At 33.0% G+C, this 23101-nt stretch overlaps 1 protein-coding gene across 1 annotated transcript; it reads left to right on the top strand.

The window, feature by feature from the left end:
• The first annotated feature begins 13430 nt into the window (after positions 1–13430).
• Positions 13431–13991, top strand: LOC143563001 (uncharacterized). Its single transcript, XM_077050654.1, has one exon. It carries the CDS (start codon positions 13431–13433, stop codon positions 13989–13991), a length of 561 nt encoding a protein of 186 aa, XP_076906769.1.
• The last annotated feature ends 9110 nt before the right edge of the window (positions 13992–23101 follow it).

Raw genomic sequence — 23101 nt, 5'->3', positions numbered from 1 at the left:
ATGATTAATTTTGTTTTAAAGATTAGGGATGCATGATCAAATAATGTTATGTTAACGGTTGCTTAATTTTGTTGTCATGAATAAAATATTTGTTTAAACATATTAAAATGTTCAAAAATGACATTAATAGTTTCCATAAAACCACTTAGAAGTTTTACCATTCTACCCTTATATTTAATTTAAAGAGAAAAAGAAAAGAAAAAAATCTAATTGGCTGCATTGATTTCTCGCACTTCTCACAATAACTTGACTTCTCTTTTGAACTTAATCACATATATATATGGGTCAAGTTATTCTACAAAGGGTAATAAAAATGAGAAGTGTGAGAAGGCATAAATAATTGACATGTGTTAAGTGAGGACCAAAGAAAAAAAGGGTATAAAGGTAATTGTACACATTTTCTGTCCCTACATGCAAGGCACATGTTAATACCCCCATCATTTTAGAACGTTGATAACTTTTCGTATGATATTTTTTTTAAAAAAAAGTTCATCATAATAACTAGCGTTTTTTTATCTTTAATATGAGTATGATTTTTGTTATATAAAATTTAAAACAAAAATCACATCATTGTGTCATTTCGCACACCATTGTGTCTTTTTCGCTTATGATTGTCTCTTTTTTCGTCACTGTGTCTTTTCGCTTATAATTTCGTCATTGTGTCTTTTCGCACACCATTGTGTCTTTTCGCTTATCATTGTGTCTTTTTTCGTCATTTTGTCTTTTTTCGTCATTATGTCTTTTCACACACCATTGTGTCTTTTCGCTTATCATTGTGTCTTTTTCGTCATTGTGTCTTTTTTCGCACACCATTGTGTCTTTTCGCACACCCTTGTGTCTTTTCGCTTATCATTGTGTCTTTTTTCGTCATTGTGTCATTTCGCACACCCTTGTGTCTTTTCGCTTATCATTGTGTCTTTTTTCGTCATTGTGTCTTTTCGCACACCATTGTGTCTTTTCGCTTATAATTGTGTCTTTTTTCGTCATTGTGTCTTTTCACACACCATTGTGTCTTTTCGCACACCATTGTGTCTATTCGTGTGACATTCGTCAAATTTGAGTATTGAGTTATATTAGTTTTGTAAACTTTTATTTTTGTAACCGATTCAACATTTTTAGAACCTTATTTAGTTATTATATAATATTAATATAGACTTCGATCTTAAATAAATCGATGTTTGTCATAATATAGTGGTTAAGAAAAACACAAGGGGTTTAAAATGACTTTCATAAACTCGTTATAAGCTTTGGAAACCTTTAAACTCGTATTAAACATTTATTGAAACTTGAGGGTTTCTATTGTAAATATGTAACATGCATATATAAAGAAAAATGCCTAACCCTGAACCATAAACATCACCAGCCACCTCCCCTTCTCTTTCGTTTTCCGGCACCGATTTCCGGCGACCGGCGACTTCGTCGACGATTTCCGCCCCCCCCTTTCTCCCCTGTTTTTCCAACGCACCACCACTGACCGCCACAAACCCTAACCCTACTTATTTAACTCAGCCGCCACCCCTAGCCGTTTTTCCGGCGAGCCCGAACCTCCGGTGAGCACCACACACCACCACCGAACTCCTCATATTCCCCTTCTCGTTCTCCGGTAACCCCGCACCCAAAAACCACCCTCTTTCCTCTCTCGGCTCCTCCGGCGTTCGTCTCCGGAGGGTTCGCTTTTCCGGCGTTCGTCTCTGGCGGCCCGAAGCTTCAGCCCTCATTCTCTTTCTCTCTATCTCTCTCCCTCGGCACTCTTTCTCTCTGTTTCTCCCTCGGCTCTCTCTCTCTCTCTCTCTCTCTCTCCGCCGCGATCACAAATCTCCGGCGGTTTCGGCTCGGGTTTTTCTCGGTGTAGAGCCACGACCTCACGATCACCTAATAGATAAATTAATTTGGGTGTCGGTGTTATAAATTTTCATATATCGAATTTAAGATTTAAATTCGTTAATAACCGGTTATATATATTTGGTTATATACTTTGAAACAAGTTGGTTTGGATATAGAGTTATTTTTTTTTTTATTTGGGGAAAAGATGAACACACGGGAATTGGATATGTTATTTTCTTATGGGTTTAAGTTAACAATTGATATTTTGTTTCGGTTGGTTTGTACATAAGTTGTTGAACTAGAGGTCACGGGTTCGGTTCTCATCCTAGGCCGGTTTTGGTATTAATTTTATACTTAACAGAATAATGGTTACTATAGGTACTAATATTACTACATAAGAATTATTATTAGTATTATTACGTATAACTTACTATTATATTTATTTTTTATTAATATCATTATTATTATAAATATTAAAGTTGTTATTATTATTATTAAAGATCATATTATTATTATCTATTAAAATCATATTTTTATCATTAATTATTAGCAATAATATTATTATATTTATTTTGTGAACTCGTTTAGAAATCGAGCCAACATCGGGTATGATATCATTATTTACTATCAATATTAGTTATTATTATTATTATCATTTTTATCAACAACATTACAATTAATACAAGATTTCTATTCTATAACTATTAATATTACTATTATTAATAATAATTATTGTTATAATTATTATACTATATTAGTATTATTAAAAAAATAATTATTGTTATTATTATTAACATCGTTATCTTATATAAAACCTATTTTTAAAGCCAATATTATCATTTCTATCTTTAACATTAATAATATTATTATAAACTTTATTATCAATTCATTTTTATAAAACCGAACTCTTGATTTAAACTCGTCTTGTTTCTATTTAATATTGGGTTAGTTATTTAATAAAAACCCAATAAAATAATATTATTTCATCTTAAATTACCAATTAAGCACGAGTCCCTAAATATTTATAAATTAACCGGTAACCTGACTAACAACTGAACCTTCTCGTTCAATGTTTCAAATGTAGTTTCAACTAAAGTTCAAGTTCATTAATATATTTTATTTATTCGTTTTCAATTAGCTTTCAAGTCTGATTCGTTCGTTTCGTTCACAAGCTTTTTATATGTTGATCATTTATTATTTCCTATTCGTCAATCGAGGTGAGTACTTTCATACCCCTTTTTCCCTCTTTCGTATTGGGTTGACATTTCATACTTATAAAACTAAATGCTTTATTTACTTGAATCTTTAAACCCACAAACGCAATTGTATACTTTTCTTAAATAATTGTTCGATTTGGTGTTCTATGCTTACATGCTTATGTGTTTATTGCTTTTGGATGGTGGAACTATAAATCCTAGACCATTTGCAACCCCTCATGGCAAGGTGTCTTTAACGTAATGCAATTAACGATAACTATAAAATCCTAGACTACTTGGCAACCCCTTGTAGCTATGTGGTGCTAATGTGTTTAGCAATTGTCAATAAAATCCTAGACTATTTGGCATCTCCTTATAGCTAAGTGTCGCTAACTTGTTTAGCAATAACTATTTTATCCAGGTTTATAGCTTTTATTTATTGTTTGTATACAAGTTTTGTGGCTTTCTTTTTTATTACTATGTACTTATCTGCTCAAACTTATGAATTGCTCACCAACCTTTGTGTTGACAAACTTTAATTTATGAAATGTTACAGGTTTGACTTTTGTTGACTTGAGGACTTGACGACAACGTTACCAAGACTATTAGTGTATTAGTAGAACGAACAATATAATTGCTACTTGTATTCAACTTGTTTGTGTGGACGAGATGTGTTTTTTATTGATACGTTGAAATAAAATGAGTTAATCAAATATTGTCAATATAAATAGTGTCTTGTGTATTTGGGCAATCGATTGCACCCCGACATGTTTCGCCGCCTTTGGTTGGGGTGTGACAGATTGGTATCAGAGCCACAAGACTATAGGATAGGTGGTTAGACGTAACGACCTAGTATAGTATTTACCTTATGGTCCTTATACGTGTTGCCTATACGTGTTTACCCTACTTGATTGTTCCATATACTTGTTTATTTATATACTTATTTATTTCATTAAATCGTATATATACACAAATTCTCGAAACATACTACGGTATCCTTACCTTACTTTTGTTTAATTTTATATTTACACATAAACACACTTTAACTTTATAGTACTCCAAGGTATCATTGCCTTAAAACGCAAAACATTAGTTTTTATTGTGTGTTATGGATCACGAGCTTAACTTGATCCCGTTGTTTCAAATCTCCTTAAAGATTGTCTCTTATGAGATGACCACTTTAAGTAGTCGAATGCGAAGGTTCCGCTCGCCATCTTGATTTTCGGTGTCAAAACAATAGAACTGTGGTGGTACGTGAACTAGCGTTTTGACATGACGTTGTATCCTGATTTATTATTTTTGTTACAATCGTTATTTGAGTCGAAGACATGAAAAAGACGCGGTGGTACGTGCACATGTTTAGACTCCAACATGGTATTTTTGTATTAAAGGTTTTAAGTGTCGGAATATCAAGTCATGGTGGTTCTTGCACGATTTCTCCGCCTTTAAATCTTAAAACATTATTATTACGTTTAAAGAATTTAAACCATTTTTTCCTTTATTTTGCTATAAATTCTTATCACAAGTCTTCGTTTATAAATGTTATATTTATTTTATATATCTCGATTTTATATGGTAAAGTTTTACCCTAATTTTCTCATTTTGATTTCACGATGATTTTTATTACAAATTTCGTTCATTATGATCTCTTCGATATAAGTTAAATATATATATATATATATATATATATAATCATATTAAGAAGGTTTTATGATAAATTTCACCTCCACTTTTCAAGTAAATTTCCTATTGTATAAACTTTAAATTGTCTTTAAAGTTCCTGTACAAAATTGTAATTATTTAAACTTCTCACGATATTTTTAATTATACTACATTATATAATACATGTGGTAGAATTTTCGCTACCCAAATTTATTTTCATAACAACTTTCATAATACAATCTTTGGTTCGTTATAAATTTTCGCAAATAAAAAAATTTACATCATACGATTTTCCGCGTTTTAAAATTCTTATGATAGTTTTGCCATGATTTCTCAAGAAAGTCACAAACTTATAGCTTGTAATCTTCTTGAAACTCTCATGCAAAACTTCATAGAAATTTTACTTTAAAGACAAAAATCGTTTGCTCGTGATATCTCGATTTACAATGCCGGTCATTTTAACTTACCATGATATTTTCGTCATATGATATTAAGTAACGAACTTGGTAAAAAAAATTTCATTTCGCAACTTTATATTCCTAAAACGACACTCATCGTTCAATGACTGATACCTCATAATAAATTTTAACATTCAACTTACGTATTTTAAATTTCCTCATAAGCAATATATATATATATATAAATTTATTTTAAAAATAAAAAAAAATTATTGTAATCTTTATAAAAAAAATTGTGTGATTCACACGCTCGGATCTCAAAAATTCTGTTTATAGAATATATATATTCATATGTATATTAACTTGCACTTTTATCATCAAAATTTCATGGATGCTTCAAACATTATTTATAAATTATGACATTTTCAATTAAATATCTATAATTAGTCAAAAAAAAATCTCCCTATACACAACCACAAGTTCCCAAACACCCGTATCCCATCTCAAACTACCGCCTTAAATGAAACCACCCCTTAACTTCAAAAGTTTTCCCACGTACTCAAGTCCTTTCTCAATATGAACGAAATCCTAAACATCCGAAGGTATACCCTCACCAAATCAAGCCCCATGCAAAATCCAAGATGTACAACATTAACCCAACAAAAAGCCTTAAATACCGACACTCCCACGCCACGAAAACCTATCAAACTTACTATCCTAATACTTTAAAGACACTGACAAACACCCTCACGGATGCTTTGAACATATACAAACCAAAGTTTACCCAACTAAGACTCAAAACCCTTCGACCCATACTATGTCGAGTCACAAACCATATCGCCACACCATTCCCATCCAACCATAGAGTTTAATTTTAAAAGTAACAACCCCAAACACTCATTAAAAAATACGTGAATAAACCGAATCTCAACCCAAGCTAGCCAAGATCAAATTACCCAACCCATCAACTTAACCCGAGCTCAAATAAGCAAAACCCAACCTATTTTCCCAACCACTACTGACATAAATCATCTAAAGCCTAACCCACTCAAACGACCTAAGCTCAACAAACCTCATCAATCCAACTCAAGAAAAAAACTCAACTATCCAAACGGACCTAAACACTCACACTTACTACTACATTTCCAAACCATTCACCGTACGAAGCCTGAAACCCCTCCCTACGCATGCAAGCTTCATTTTTCCCTAAATTATATATATATATATATATACAACTAGCGTATTTATAACAACCTCATGTGTTCAAATAATCACTTTTAAATTATAAACTTTTTCAAGGTCAATGATTTAAGTATTTTGCTCATATTTTATAAACCATCTTGTAGAACATAAATATTGTCATGACAACAAAATTTGATTATGAGGATTTGTTTTCAAAGAGATTTATTAAACGATTAAATGTATGATTTTAAGATTTTTAAATATTGTCACCTAAGGTGATAAACCTCATAAAGACTTTATAAATTCGAGGTTTCATTTTGAATGTATGAATGTGAGATTTATTTAGTAATAAATTACAACCTTCACCATGTTGTATAAACTCAATGACCATGGCTTTGCAAATCTTTTGGGACGCGTTTATAAATATGTTATATTTTAACACAAATTTTTGCTCAATAACGATTTACGCGAACTATTACCTCTTATTATCGCAAGCATCATCACTTTATATAATTTATTTTCATCACAAACTTTATGTATACAAACTCCTTTAACAATTTGGGTTACAAGATTTACATTTAATAATTATTTAAATATTTTCCAAAGCATTGCGTTACCGCAATGCTTTGATATTATGTACATTTCTTAAAAACAATAAAACGGCCTTACTTAAGACATCATTTTCAGTTTTAGTCTATTATACGCTACGCGATTTACATATTTCGACACTAAATTCGAGTCTCACAATTATTGCGATTTTATCTTCATTTGATGAGATGCTTCGATGACAATATTATGCACATGAGATTTCCTTTTTTTTGTGTTTTGATTTTCGTGGCCGAATGCAAACTATTCAATAACAATTTGTGTAATACTTTCAAAACCTTAACTTCGCCAAAAACTCGTTTATCTTTTAAACGATATTATCATGACTATGTTATTTATATTTGAGCATTTATGTAAACACCATTATATACATTATTCTATATCATTTTATCTAATCTATTAACGGCCTATGTGTGGCTGTCTACAAGTTTTGGCGCTATTAGAAACCATTATTATAATGACGATTATGTAAATGATTTCACAATTGTGGCCGTATTCACGTTTTATCACATTTCACCGATTGTTTTGTTTGTTAATCTAATGTTATTTTATTTATGTTGATACACGTATGCGTCACCCCAAAGAAACTCACCCCATTCTCATGTTATCACATTTCATGTAATCATATCCTCAAATACCTATAACCTCAAGTTTGTTCACGTGTGAAACTCATCATACGACGTTATTGCAAGTTGTATAATCGTTTATCCCAACTTTATGTGATCATTTATTAGACTTTTCATTTCTATTTATCGGGTTTCATCTTATCAATCTTATTTAGTACCTCGATTTATAGACTTTGGTACTATCTTGATGACTTTTGACTTCGAATCTTATTTCATATTGTTTACCTTAAATTTTTTTTATCGTCTTTACTTAATTTAAGCCGAATTGTTATTTTCGTCTTGCTTTATATCCTAAGACTTTAAATTGTTTCCTTTATGTATCCCATTTTCCTACTTACTAAAAAGTCAATCCCGAAATTCTCAACCGCTAGTATTGTTTTGTCAATATTGGTAAAATTCAACAAATTTATTTACACATCTATTATTTATAGATTTTAAAATAAATATGTCTATTAAACCACACAATGGAACGAACCATGTGGACCATACGACGATCGAAATAATTATGGGTGCACACTTAATTATCGAAATCTCCGTATGGAAGTCATAGTTAGTACTCTTGTGTGCGATAACTCAGACCCGGGTATGATAGCAGAAAACCGGTAGAAATGCGAGATATGATAAGGGCGCGGTGGATACGCCGCCGGTACATCCTATATATAAGTGCCCTTACTATGTTTCTCATTCGTAGCGTTTTTTTTTCGAGTCATGCAAGGATTCGACGTTATTCTTTGCTAAAAAATGTTCATACAATTATCTTACTAAAAAACGATATTTGTTAATAATTATTTTTCTTAAAGTTTATTTTAATTTCGGGACGAAATTTCTAAAAAGTTGGGGATACTATGACATTCGTCAAATTTGAGTATTGAGTTATATTAGTTTTGTAAACTTTTATTTTTGTAAAACCGATTCAACATTTTTAGAACCTTATTTAGTTATTATATAATATTAAAATAGACTTCGATCTTAAATAAATCGATGTTTGTCATAATATAGTGGTTAAGAAAAACATAAGGGGTTTAAAATGACTTTCATAAACTCGTTATAAGCTTTGGAAACCTTTAAACTTGTATTAAACATTTATTTAAACTTGGAGGCTTTCTATTGTAAATATGTAACATGAATATGTAAAGAAAAATACCTAACCCTAGACAATAAACATCACCAGCCGCCTCCCCTTCTCTTTCATTTTCCAGAGCCGATTTCCGGCGATCGGCAACTTCGTCAACGATTTCCGGCCACCCCTTTCTCCCCTGTTTTTCCGACGCACCACCACTGACCACCACAAACCCTAACCCTAACTTATTTAACTCAGCCGCCACCCCTAGCCGTTTTTCCGGCGAGCCCGAACCTCCGCGAGCACCACACACCACCACCGAACTCCTCCTTTTCCCCTTCTCGTTCTCTGGTAACCCCGCACCCAAAAACCACCCTCTTTCCTCTCTCGGCTCCTCCAGCATTCGTCTCCAGTGGGTTCGCTTTCCGGCGTTCGTCTCCGGCGGCCCGGAGCTTCGGCCCTCATTCTCTCTCTCTATCTCTCTCCCTTGGCTCTCTTTCTCTCTGTCTCTCTCTCCGGCAGCGGTCACAAATCCCTGGCGGTTTCGGCTCGGGTTTTTCTCGGTGTAGAGCCACGACCTCACAATCACCTAATAGGTAAATTAATTTGGGTGTCGGCGTTATGAATTTTCATATATCGAATTTAAGATTTAAATTCGTTAATAACCGGTTATATATATTTGGTTATATACTTTGAAACGAGTTGGTGTGGATATAGAGTTATTTTTTTTATTTGGGGACAAGATGAACACACGGGAAATGGATATGTTATTTTCTTATGGGTTTAAGTTAACAATTGATATTTTGTTTCGAATGGTTTGTACATAAGTTGTTGAACTAGAGGTCACGGGTACGGGTCTCATCCTAGACCGGTTTTGGTATTATTTTTATGCTTAATAGAATAATGGTTACTATAGGTACTAATATTAATACATAAGAATTATTATTAGTATAATTACGTATAACTTACTATTATATTTATTTATTATTAATATCATTATTATTATAAATATTAAAGTTGTTATTATTATTATTAAAGATCATATTATTATTATCTATTAAAATCATATTTTTATCATTAATTATTAGCAATAATATTATTATATTTATTTTGTGAACTCGTTTAGAAATCGAGCCAACATCGGGTATGATATCATTATTTACTATCAATATTAGTTATTATTATTATCATTTTTATCAACAACATTACAATTAATACAAGATTTCTATTCTATAACTATTAATATTAGTATTATTAAAAAAATAATTATTGTTATTATCATTAACATCATTATCTTTTATATATATATATATATATATATATATATATATCCTATTTTTAAAGCCATTATTATCATTACTATCTTTAACATTAATAATATTATTGTAAACTTTATTATCAATTAATTTTATAAAGCCGAACTCTTGATTTAAACCCGTCGTGTTTCTATTTAATATTGGGTTAGTTATTTAATAAAAACCCAATAAAATAATATTATTTTATCTTAAATTACCAATTAAGCACGAGTCCCTAAACATTTATAAATTAACCGGTAACCTGACTAACAACCGAACCTTCTCGTTCAATGTTTCAAATGTAGTTTCAACTAAAGTTCAAGTTCATTAATATATTTTATTTATTCGTTTTCAATTAGCTTTCAAGTCTGATTCGTTCGTTTCGTTCACAAGCTTTTTATATGTTGATCATTTATTATTTCCGATTCGTCAATCGAGGTGAGTACTTTCATACCCCTTTTTCCCTCTTTTGTTTTGGGGTGACATTTCATACTTATCAAACTAAATGCTTTATTTACTTGAATCTTTAAACCCACAAACGTGATTGTATACTTTACTTAAATAATTGCTCGATTTGGTGTTCTATGCTTACATGCTTATGTGTTTATCGCTTTTGGATGGTGGAACTATAAATCCTAGACCATTTGGCAACCCCTCATGGCAATGTGTCGTTAACGTAATGCAATTAACGATAACTATAAAATCCTAGACTACTTGGCAACCCCTTGTAGCTAGGTGGGCTAATGTGTTTAGCAATTGTCAATAAAATCCTAGACTATTTGGCATCCCCTTATAGCTAGGTGTCGCTAACTTGTTTAGCGATAACTATTTTATCCAAGTTTATAGCTTTTATTTATTGTTTTGTATAACAGTTTTGTGGCTTTCTTTTTATTACTATGTACTTATATGCTCAAACTTATGAATTGCTCACCAACCTTTGTGTTGACAAACTTTATTTTATGAAATGTTACAGGTTTGACTTTTGTTGACTTGAGGACTTGACGACAATGTTACTAAGACTTTTAGGATATTAGTAAAACAAACAATATAATTGCTACTTGTATTCAACTTGTTTGTGTGGACGAGATGTGTTGTTTATTGATACGTTGAAATAAAATGAGTTAATTAAATATTGTCACTTTAAATAGTGTCTTGTGTATTTGGGCAATCGGTTGCACCCCGGCATGTTTCGCCGCCTTTGGTTGAGGTGTGACATTTCGCTTATCATTGTGTCTTTTTTCGTCATTGTATCTTTTTTCTTCATTGTGTATTTTCGCACACCATTGTGTCGTTTCGCTTATCATTGTGTCTTTTTCGTCATTGTGTCTTTTTTCTTCATTGTGTCTTTTCGCACACCATTGTGTCTTTTCGCTTATCATTGTGCCTTTTTTCGTCATTGTGTCTTTTCGCACAACAGTGTGTCTTTTTTTGCCATTAATACATGTTACACAATAACTTGAAACGTAAAACACAATGGTGAATACGTATAAAATAATGACCTAAAACGTAAGACATAATGACGAATACGTATAATACGATGGCCTAAAACATAACACACAATGGTGAATATATATAACACAATGACTTGAAACGTAAAACACAATGGAAACAACATATTACACAATGACACAATGAACAACAAAAAAAACACAATTAAAAAACTCATTAATTTTTTTTATTTTTATATAACAATATGATACTCATATTAAAGATAAAAAAACGTTTATTATTATGGTGAATGTTTTTAAAAAACATAATGTCGTATGAAAAAGTTATGGACATTTTAAAATGATGGGAGAATTAGCATGTGCCTTGCATGTGAAGATAGAAATTCAACAAATGTGGGTTATTACCTTAATGCCCTTTTCATCAATTTTTATTTATTAAATTAATCTCAGCCATTCAAATCTAAGATCAATAAACTAGATTCCTTCTCACCCTTCTCATTTTTGTTGTCCTTTGTATTTTAACTTTATCCTATATATATATATATATATATATATATATATATATATATATATATATATATATATGATGTAAAGATCCTAAGATTACCATTTGAAAATTGAGAACTTTGAGAACCATTTTGGACCACAAAAAAAAACCTCTAAAATAAATATTTAAAAATGTCATAAAAAATAACAAAAATTTTAAAAAAGTAAAAAAACCAAAATTCTTATATTTCATTCTAGTTTCATTAAAAAAACTTCGTATTATACATATTTGTATAATTTTATTTAATCTCTAGTTACGTAATGTACACATATGTACATTATCATATACTTTAAATTATACATATGTGTATGAAAAAACATGTATAAAATTTAAAAAAGAAGTATTATACATATGTGTATAATTTTGTTAAACCGATATTTTTTTTCTATTTTTTATAAAACCGGAATGAAAAATAAAAATTTTTGGTTTTTTTACATTTTTTATTTTCGAGTTTTTTTTGTTTTATGTATTTTTTTATTTTTTGTTAAGAAGAGTGTTTTTTGTGGTCTAAAATGGTTCTCAAAGTTCTCAATTTCAAAATAGATCTCACATGATCCTAGTCATTTATATATATTCTTACATTCACATCTCACTATAACATTAATTACACATTTAAACTTTCAACTCAGATTACGCATTCAAAAACTAAAGTGTGCAAGCGTATATCTTAACATATACGATGTATATGTTTTAGTATATATATATACTTTGTTTGTTTTTCATTTGTTACTATTCATTCTGAGATAATAATTTTCCTCTCTTTTTGCTTTTCTTCTTCTTTATCGTGTTTATCGTTCTTTAACGATTACATGGTATCAGAGCACGGTTGTTAGTCATGTTCTTCTTTTTAGTCGGTTTCTTGCCGATTTTCTCTTATTCATATGATATTTTGTGATCATTCTTTTGTTTTGTTCAAGATTCTGATCATTTTTTATCTTTATCGTTCGTTGCATTCAATCTCTTTTGAAATTTCATATCTTTTTCTACCTATTTTCATCTTTTCAGAGGCTTTATCCGTTCATTCTTCATCAATTTTTTTAATCACGTCACATTCTTGTTTCTGAACTTTCTCTCAAAGTTTCAGATCTTCTTATTTTCCTTTTCTCTCAGTTTTTGTCAAAATCTTCTTTCTCAGCTTATACGCCGTATAAATTTGGACTAACACGGCACATATAATTCTTTTCTATGTATATATCTTATACGTTGATCACTCCAGCGTATATATTGAACATATACGCTACTACGAGCGTATAACACTTATACACTTATTTGTTTTGCGTATAAGTGTCTTCCATTTTTTCTTTCTCGTTTGTGCTTCGTTTTTGCTGTGTTTTTCTAATGGCAACCTCGACCAGTTCTGTTGTTCAAAACATGACCATTGATTCCTCTAATCCTCTTTACCTTCATCATTCTGACCATCCCCGTATGATCCTTGTCTCTAAATTTTTTGACGGTACCGGTTTTGGAGCTTGGAAAAGAGCCATGTGGATTTCTCTTTCAGCTAAAAACAAGCTCAGTTTCATCAACAACACTGTGATCATGTCAGTCAGTGAACCACATCGTGATTTTGGCAACGTTGCAATGATATGGTGATATCATGGATTCTTAACACTCTCACTCATGATATTCGTGATAGGGTTATGTATGCTGAAACTGCTCAGATTCTTTGGAATGAGCTTATTTCTCGTTATGGTAAAGCAAATGGTGCTAAAAATTATCAATTGCAAAAGAACCTTTGCCAAACCACTCAGGGTAGTATTGATATTGCTACTTATTTTGCAAAAATGAAGTCGATTTGGGACGAGTTGAATGCAATTAATACCATTCCTTCATGCACTTGTGGTGTTGCTCATGCTTTTTCTAAAAGAGATGAGGATAAAAGGCTAATTCAGTTCCTTTTTGGCCTTAATCTTAGTTATGACATGATTAGAAGCAACATTTTGATGATGCAGCCTCTTCCTTCTATCAATCGTACATATGGGATTCTCATTCAAGATGAGAAGCAAAAAGTGATTCACACCATCACTGATTTCATTGCATCCTCTGCATCTATGAATGCAAGCAGTGGGGGTAACGGGGGAGAATATGAGGAATTTAGTGTGCACTCATTGCAAGAGAAATGGGCATTCAGTATACAAGTGCTATAAACTTATGCGTTTCCTAAAAGATTTCAACACTAACAAAGGAAAGAAGTTTGCTAACGTTGCTGAAGATCAAAGAAAGAGTGATCCCAATCAGTCTAATCGGCAAGGTATCACTCAGCAAAAATATCATGACTTGATGGCTTTATTGCAGCAGAATCAAATTCAATATGGGCCTTCAACTACTTATATTGCTAACAGTGCCATAACCATCAATCATGAATCTTTTAGAGGTATAATGTCTTGCAATTCTTCAAAATCTAATTCTAAATGGATCATTTACACTTGTGCTTACGATCATATATGTCATGATCAAACTTTAAATGCAAGCGTTTCTTCTCTCAAAAATCCTATTTTCATCAATCTTCCTAATGGCACATCTGTAACAGTCATCAACATGGGATTGTTCCTTTAACTGAAAAAATTTCTGTAACAAAAGTTCTTTTCATGCCACATTTTAAAAATAACCTTCTCTCTGTGTCAAGATTATGTTATGATACTGATGTTATCGTTCTTTTCTCTAAAAACACTTTGTTCTACATGCCCCTTTTCTGAAGAACCCATAGGTTCTTGGTGATCTGCTGAATGTTCTTTATCTACTCGTGGCCACTAAGAAATTTGTTGTTAATTATTTTGTTTCAAATGAAATTTGTAATTCTGTTGTTAGTTGTGAAAATTGGCACAACAGACTTGGTCACTTACCAAGTTACAAACTAAAACAATTATCTTTCATTTCTAATGCTTCTTTGAAAACTCTTGATCATTGTTCTATTTGTCCTAAAGCAGACAAGATAAATTGCCATTTTCCACTAGTACCACATCGACTAGTAAAATTTTTGAACTAGTTCATATTGATATTTGGGGGCCATATCACAGTGCTACTTACCATGGCTTTAGATATTTTTTAGCCATTGTGGATGATTATAGTAGGACCACATGGACACATTTGCTTTCAACCAAAATCAATGCATTTCCCATACTTCAATCATTTATTGAAATGGTCAACACTCAATTTGGCACCATTGTGAAATGCATCATATGCTATAATTCTTTTGAACTTTGATCTAGTTCTATACAAAGCGCTTATTTGTTGAGAAAAGGTATTATTCATCAAACCACTTGTAGGGTTGTGCCTCAACAAAATGGTGTTGTCGAGAGAAAGCATAAACATTTGCTTGAGACCTCAAGAGCTCTTATGTTTCAATCTAAACTCCCGGTTTCAGTTTGGGGGCGAGTGTGTTTTAACAGCTACACATTTAATTAATCGAGTGTGTTTCAACAATAAAACTCCTTATGAAGTTTTAATGGGAAAGGCTCCTTTTGATCACGTGAAATCTTTTGGTTGTCTTGCCTATGCTTCTACATTATCTCATGGAAAAGAGAAATTTTCACCCAAAGTTATGCCTTGTGTTATCCTGGGTTATCCTCATGGTAAGAAAGCTTACATATTGTATGATCTTGATACAAACAAGGTTATTATTTAAAGAGACGTTTTCTTTGAAGCTTTATTTCCCTCAATAACCAAATCAAAAAGACAATTTCATTTACCCATCCATTGATCTTATTAATCAATTATTTGATGATCCTGCTTTCGATTCTATCCCTACTACTCCTACCTCTTCCACTAATTCTACTTCTTCATCTTCGTTTGCTCCTTATCCTTCATCTTTCACTCCTTCTAATGATCAATTTGTTCGAAGATCTTCGAGAACTTCTGTTCCACCCTCCTACTTGAATGATTATGTTTGTAATCATTATGATTCTTCTCACTACTGTTTTTCACACGGTCACTAATTATTGCTATTCTTCTCATCTTATTCCTTCCAGCAAGTCTTTCAATCAAGTGATATCTGCTTTACATGAGCCTACTTCTTATAAGGAAGCTGTTGACATTCCTGAATGGCAAGATGCAATGAAAAATGAATTTCAGGCCTAGAAAATACTCATACTTGGAATGTTATTAATCTTCCCCTGTAAAGAAGGCTATTAAATGCAAATGGGTGTTTAAACTCAAACATAAAGCAGATGGAACTGTTGAACATTGAAAAGCAAGATTGGTGGTCAAAGGTGCTACTCAACAAGAGGGGACTGATTATAATGAAATGTTTTCTCTTGTTGTAAAGATGTCCACCATTCAAAGCCTTGTAGCTGTTTCTACAAAACGAAGTTGGCCTCTTTTCCAGTTTGATGTTAATAATGTATTTCTTCATGGGAAATAGATGAGGATATCTATATGCTACCACCACTGGTATGAAACTTCTTAATAATCAGGTGCTTAAACTTTAGAAATCCTTATACAGTTTGAAACAGGCCTCTTGAAGGTATGGAAAATTGTCTTTCTTTTTAAAGTCAAGAGGGCATGTGGGTTCTCAGAATTATCATTGGTTTTAAAAGTCTTTGGGATCAATTTGTGGTTTATGTTGCTGTATATGTCGATGTATTTTGGTTACCGAGAACAATTTTGAAGAGATCAATTCTCTTAAGACTTTCCTAGATTCAACTTTCAAAATCAAAGATCTAGGAGGTCTCAGTTCTTTTTTAGGCATGGAGGTTCTTTACACCACTAAAGGTTTTATCATGTGTCAATGCAAATTTGTGAAGGACATGTTTTCCGAATTTTTCACTTCCAATCTTTTCGTCACCAATTCTCCACTTCCTCATCATTTACAGCCTAAAGCTCATGAGAGACTTGTTCTTGAAGAACCATTACGATACAGGAAACGTGTTGGTAAACTCAATTACCTAAAACACACAAGACCTGATATTGCTTTTGTTCTTCAACTTTTGAGTCAGTTAATTCAAGTTCAGAGAATGTCTCATTGGAATGGCTCCCTTCATACTCTTTCTTATGTTAAAGGAACTATATATCAAGGATTATTCTTCAACAACGATTCCTTTGATTTACAAGGATTATGTGATTCAGATTGAGCAGCTTTTCCTAATACTTGACGATTGGTTAGTGGTTTTTATATTTCACTTGGGGGGTCTCTGATTTCTTGGAAATTTAAAAAGAAACGTATAGTTTCGTTAAGCTCTGCTGAGGCTGAGTACTGATCTCTTCAACGTGTAACTGCCAAACTTGCATTGTTGACCAGACCCATCTCAGAATTTAATGTTCCTAACATTACTCCTGTTACAGTCAAATGTGATAGTCAGGCTTCAATTTATATTGCCAAGAATCTTGTGTTTATGAGTGGACTAAGCACATTGAAATCGATTGCCATTTTGTTTGTGAGAGGTTGGAAGAAGGCCTCGTGACTTTGGTGCATACGAAGACATATGATCAACTTGCTGACATTTTTACAAAGAGCTTACCAGGGCCTTACTTTCATGGGCTTCTATGCAAGTTGGGGTTTTCTCAACCTCCAACTTGGGGGGGGGGGGGTGTGAGCGTAATCTTAACATCTATTTAGTATATTTGTGTAACATATATGACGTATATGTTATGCATAAATACGTCGTATGTGTTTTAGTATACATATAGTTTATTTGTTTTTGATTTGTAACTATACGTTCTGAGATAATAATTTTCCTCTCTTTCTACTTTTTTTCTTCTTTATCGTGTTTATCGTTCTTTAATGACCGCAAAGTGTTTGGCATAGTCATAAAGGTTTTGGATAGATTTCCTCTACAAATGTGTGGATTTGTAGTAACACATTAATGTGTAATTCATGAATAGTATTCGAAACTCTGAGTTTGTTGCTATTAGAAAGAAAAGAAAAGCACATTCAAGCAAAATTTCTTCGATATGTGGTTTGATAATTTGATAAATAAAATTAGCGTTACACATAATGTTGGCTCAATTGTTGTTTGGCCCGAGTGTAAGGTCCAATCTAAGAACTAAATGGGTTTTATTATATTTGGTAATGTCTTGACTAGCAAGTTAGGTTAGTCTATATAAACCGAGTTATGGTTAAACATTGGAGATGTTGTAGTTGGTGCAACCAAGTAGGGTTAATAAAGAGTCAAACGAGTTAGGGTTTGAGAGTTCTAATCAATTTTTGAGTTATATTTTCTAATTAATATAAACGAGAGTTATTCGTTTAATTCGTGTTTGATTATTGACCCGGGACTTCAATTGGTATTAGATCCAAGTCTAAGAAATCGATAATCAATTAGTGGTGAGCGGTGGCTTGAGAAGAAGCTATCAATCGGTGGATATCGAAACCAAGTTTCCGAATCAGGGTCTTGTGAAGTTAACGTGAAGAACAAGGTTGGTTGGTTATAGACCAGCTTTATAGCTGGGCCATTCACCGATTCGGGTCTATTTGAAAATAGCTAGAATATAAAATTTTCTGAGACATGAGAATTTTTCAGCGGAAGCCGCTTAAACCGTATTTTTTTATAAGGATATCTGTGTTAAGATACAAACGTAAAAAAAAATAGATGATATTTTGTGTCATCGGCTCTAAACAATCTTGTTTTTTTTAACATAAAGATATAAAGAAGCCATTGCGATTGCCGGAAAAACTAGGCCTACTAAAGGGACCAAAATAGAGGTAAAGTTAAGAGATGTCATAGAACGGGTACCTCGATTGACTATTTGTACCTAGTAGACAAAAAGATCCTTCTTTTTCCACTCAATCAAAAATCCTCCAATTCTCAAAGGAGACTAGAAGAAATCATACTTTCATATAATATCTTAATTGAATTATATGTAATGATCAATAAATTAAGTTTAATTCTAGATATACACATGCCAAAATCCTAGCAACAAATATATAATAAATTCAGTATATTATAAAGAAGAAAGATTTTCTATAGATAGTTGGACTGGAAATGACGGACACTTAATACCACTATTAGGTCGGAGTTTAGCTAGAAAATGAAGTACGGGTTTCCGTAGTGAGTACGAACAGAAGTTGGGACGAAAAACTGGGGCTGTCACAATCGGATTCCCTGACGTCGTTTTTAAGTTTTCACAATTTAATGAATTTGTTGCTTTTGTGATTAAATTGTTACAAACAAGTTATAAAAGTCAAAAAAGGAGGATTTGCACTTTGTAGATTTCATAGGTCTCGAACAAAGATAGGAAAAAATAATTTTGTTGAAATTTAAAAGTTTTGCCCAAGATTAGTTTGTTTTTCAAGAGGTATTTGTGATCAGTGTTATTGTGAACAAACAAGTTCGGTTATGAAAAGTAGTTTAGGGTTGATTGGTTTATATTTGTTTCAACGAAGTGGAGGAAGTGGGTTCAACACCATTAATAGCATGTGACAAAGAAGATATGATAATCCAACGCAAAACGAGTGGGGGCATATCGTTGCAGGTTCCAAAGCTGAACGGAACTAATTACATCACATGGGAGATTGTGGTGGAAGAGATCTTAGATGTTCAAGAGTTATGGGAAGTTTTTCAACCGAATGAGGGTGCTGTTATTGATGTGAAGATGAATAAAACAAAACGAGCACTTTTTCTTTTAAGTAATAGAATGTGATATTCTTCTTCAGATTGCCCAATACAAGAATGTCCGGAAAATATGGACGGCTTGAAAGCACGGTATGTTGGGGCCAAGCAAGTTCAAAAGGCTTGACTGCTAACGTTGAAAAGTGAATTTGAAAAACTCAAGATGGCAGAAAACCTGTTGACGAGTTTGCAGGAAAAATAACAGGTGTGATTTCAAAGGCATCGAGCCTAAGTCATGTGTTCGAGCATGAAGTCTTGGTGAAGAAGTTATTGGATGCGGTTGCTGATAAATACTTTCAACTCGTAGCCTCAATCGAGCAAAGTTTTGATCTTGATAGCATGAGGTTTGAAGATGTTGTTGAAAGACTTAAAAGCGTTTGAGGAACGTCTACGAGGGAGAGAACGCACTTCAAAATCACAAGGTCGTTTACTTTTCAATCAGTCGGAAAGTCGTTACAAAGGCAAGTCGTATAATCAGTCCGGTAGCCGAGGTAAGGGTGGGTCGAGTTCAAAGGGACGTAGAAGAGGTCATGAAACCGGAGGTCAATACCTTTTGGATGAGGATCAAGATGGTTGTGACAACCAAGATGGTCAACATCGTGTGTCAAGGTATACGGGTCAAATAAGAACGAATGATCGTCAATGGAGAAAAAAGATATGTCACAGGTTCAGTGTTATCGTTGTGATGAGTTTAGTCACTTTGCGTCTATTTGTCTTGAACGTATGAAGAAAAAAAAGAATCTAATTTGAACAAAACTGATGATTTTGATATGTCTTTATTTATGATAAAAGGTGATCAAAAGACGGTTTTACTGAATGAAGACGGTGTGATTCCAAAGTGTTTCTAAACTGAGCCAATGGAGAAAGATGTTTGGTATCTCGAGAACGGATCATTGAATAACATGACTGGTAATAAAGCGTATTTTATGAATTGAATGAACAAGACATGGGAAAGGTGAAGTTCAGATATGAATCTTGTATTGATATTTGTGGGAAAGGGTCATTTTTAGTTGAGGGAAAAACAGGGGAGTGGCGCCTGTTGACCGATGTCTACTACATCCCGAGCCTACAGTGCAATATCATAAATCTTGGTCAAGCAACGAAAGGTGGATGCAATATTCACATGAGAAACAATTTGCTAACCATTAAAAATGATGCAGGTAACTTTTTGATGAAGATGACAAGGACCAAGAACCGATTGTACAAGATTAGTCTCATAATAGAAAGCCCCGGTAAATGAACTATCATTGGAATGAAGAATTTTGCAAGTTGGAATCTTAAAAGGATTGGACTGAAAGAAGATAACCTGGTTAGGAGTCAGATTCCAATCAAATATCCAAGTTCCAAAATTCAAAGTACAAAGAAGGGTGTTCAAGAAACTAAACGTGTGGTCAAGAAAGTGATTCAAGCCCAAGGGAAGGTTTCTAATGATCAAATCAAGCAAGTGTTTAATCAAGCCAAGTGGAGCCCAAAGAACATTGCAAGAGATCAACAAAAGTCTCAGGAGAATCAGCAAAAGGATGACAAGCGTGAAGTTGAATACCCACTAATTTCGAGCAGGAAATTAGAATGTGAGTCGGATAGAACAATTGGGGGTGATTGTTGGCTCAATTGGGGTATGAGTCGAAAATTAGGGCTTAAGCACCCAACGTTGAATATAACATGTGTTTTGAAACCATTATGTGTGTTTATTGTGTTTGATCGTATTTGCATTGAATCAATCCGTTGTCAGATTCTGCCTAACAACGGGTTTAAGTGATATCACATGGAATGATACTTTATTGGGACTTACAATTGGTATTACAGCCTATAGACCTATTCTAGGCTCGATGTTGGTGATATCATTGATTCATGAGTGTGTTCTTGGTTATTGTTCTTTGGAGATTTTATAGGAAATCAAGTTCAATGTGTTCTTCGTGTTCATCGGGGTTAGTTGAGATAGTTTTGGTATACATTTGACTTGGTCTTTTGTTTAAATTCAAATCCCTTCATTCTCGGGATTTGATTTACTTACCAAGTTTACCAAGTCAATCATTTGAGTGTTCTCGGTAATTTTTGATCGTTCTCGGGCAGTAAACAAGGGTTCTCGGCATAGATTGTTTGATCTCAGTTACATTTGAGTATTCTCGGAAATTTATAATCGTTCTCGGTAATATTTGTCTGCTCCCGTCATCCTTTAATCGTTCTCGGGCAATATAACAAGGTTTCTCGGAAATTATTAAACGTTTTCTGTCACACCCCCATCTTGGGCCTAGGAGTGCGACTCGACAGTTGGTACCACATTTGTAAATATATCAGAGTTACGGGTTAGTGCGGAAGACTTTATAAAACATGTGGATTTAAAGTTAAGATATTTATATTACAAAAGTCGAGACGAAAGTCTCGATTAGATTTACTTGCTTATAAGTTTAGCAAAAACATCATATTTTAATATTTAAACAAAAATATCCGAGCCATCGAATTCTTGAGCCATTGTCTTTCAAGCTCTAATCTTGGTTACCTGCAAAATGTTTGAAAATACGTTAGCAACGAATGCTGGTGAATATGCTGACGCAAAAATATTTTCTTTTACTTTGTTACCCCTCGAGGGTTACGCAAGCCTCGGCCCATCTTGGCTTAGGAATAACAAAGTTAAAACAAATACCATTATAAACTCGAGTCTCTACACTAGGTCACCCCAGCAAAACACCGCATCGTTTCGACGTACTTAGGTACCATAAATATACACAAGGTCATTCTCACTCGAACATACTTTGGTTCGGCCCATCGTGGCTGGAGGTCGTGACCAGGCGTGGTGCGATGTGCCCACAGCATTTTACCACATATGTAAGGATCCAGACAAACGTATACTATAGCCTGAGTGCTAGGCTTTTACTCTTATTCATAATGTTTTTAGAGACACTTAGTCTCATGTAAAGTTTTGCACATAACACGCTTATTTGTTTGAAAACAAGTTTGTAAAAGTGGGGCGTATTCACCTTTGATCGGGATCGGTTTCCAACACCGTCCTTGAGTTCTCTTTCTTGCTATCTCGCACCTATAGTACGAGTATAACCATTTATTAGTCGGATATACAATCCGGCTTAAAACCTTTAGTCTTTATTTTATCTCGATAAACCTTTAGTTCAATTCTCATTTACTTGAAAACCATTAGTTTAAAAGTATTGTTTATAAACCTTTAGTTTATTATAAAAACCCTACGTTTCTTCTTCTTTAAGAAACGTATTATTTTCTTTATTATTTAAGAATACTCTTTAAACTTAAATAATAATAATAACAAAGAATTATATATATATATATACATATATATCATCATACACACATATATATATGTATATACTTTTTATTTTTATTTCTTTCTTTTTCTTTGTTATTTATTTTCTTTTTATAATCATCGAGTATAATTCCGACTAAGGGCGTTAAGCCTTTATAATATTTTATTATTATTTTAGTCGGGCATTACACTTATCTTTACTCGGCTTATAAATCTCTAAATATTCGAGCAACACTTCTACGCCGTTTAGTCTTTTCAACACTCGCTTTGATCGCCACTTCACTTCGGCAAGCTTCTCGAGGCACCAACACTTCACAGCACGTACTTCGAAGTGATCATCGGGACGTCGGTACGAGATCACCTTCTTGATATACTCGTCGTTGGAAAATGGTACGCTTATCGAGGTAGGGCACGGAAAACGAGGATTTGGGTACGT

Source organism: Bidens hawaiensis, unplaced genomic scaffold, assembly GCF_021521415.1.
Source record: "Bidens hawaiensis isolate Kalapana, Puna unplaced genomic scaffold, B.hawaiensis_p1.1 tig00001179_1, whole genome shotgun sequence".
Taxonomy (NCBI): Eukaryota; Viridiplantae; Streptophyta; class Magnoliopsida; order Asterales; family Asteraceae; genus Bidens; species Bidens hawaiensis.
This window is presented reverse-complemented; position numbering and strand designations above follow the sequence as displayed.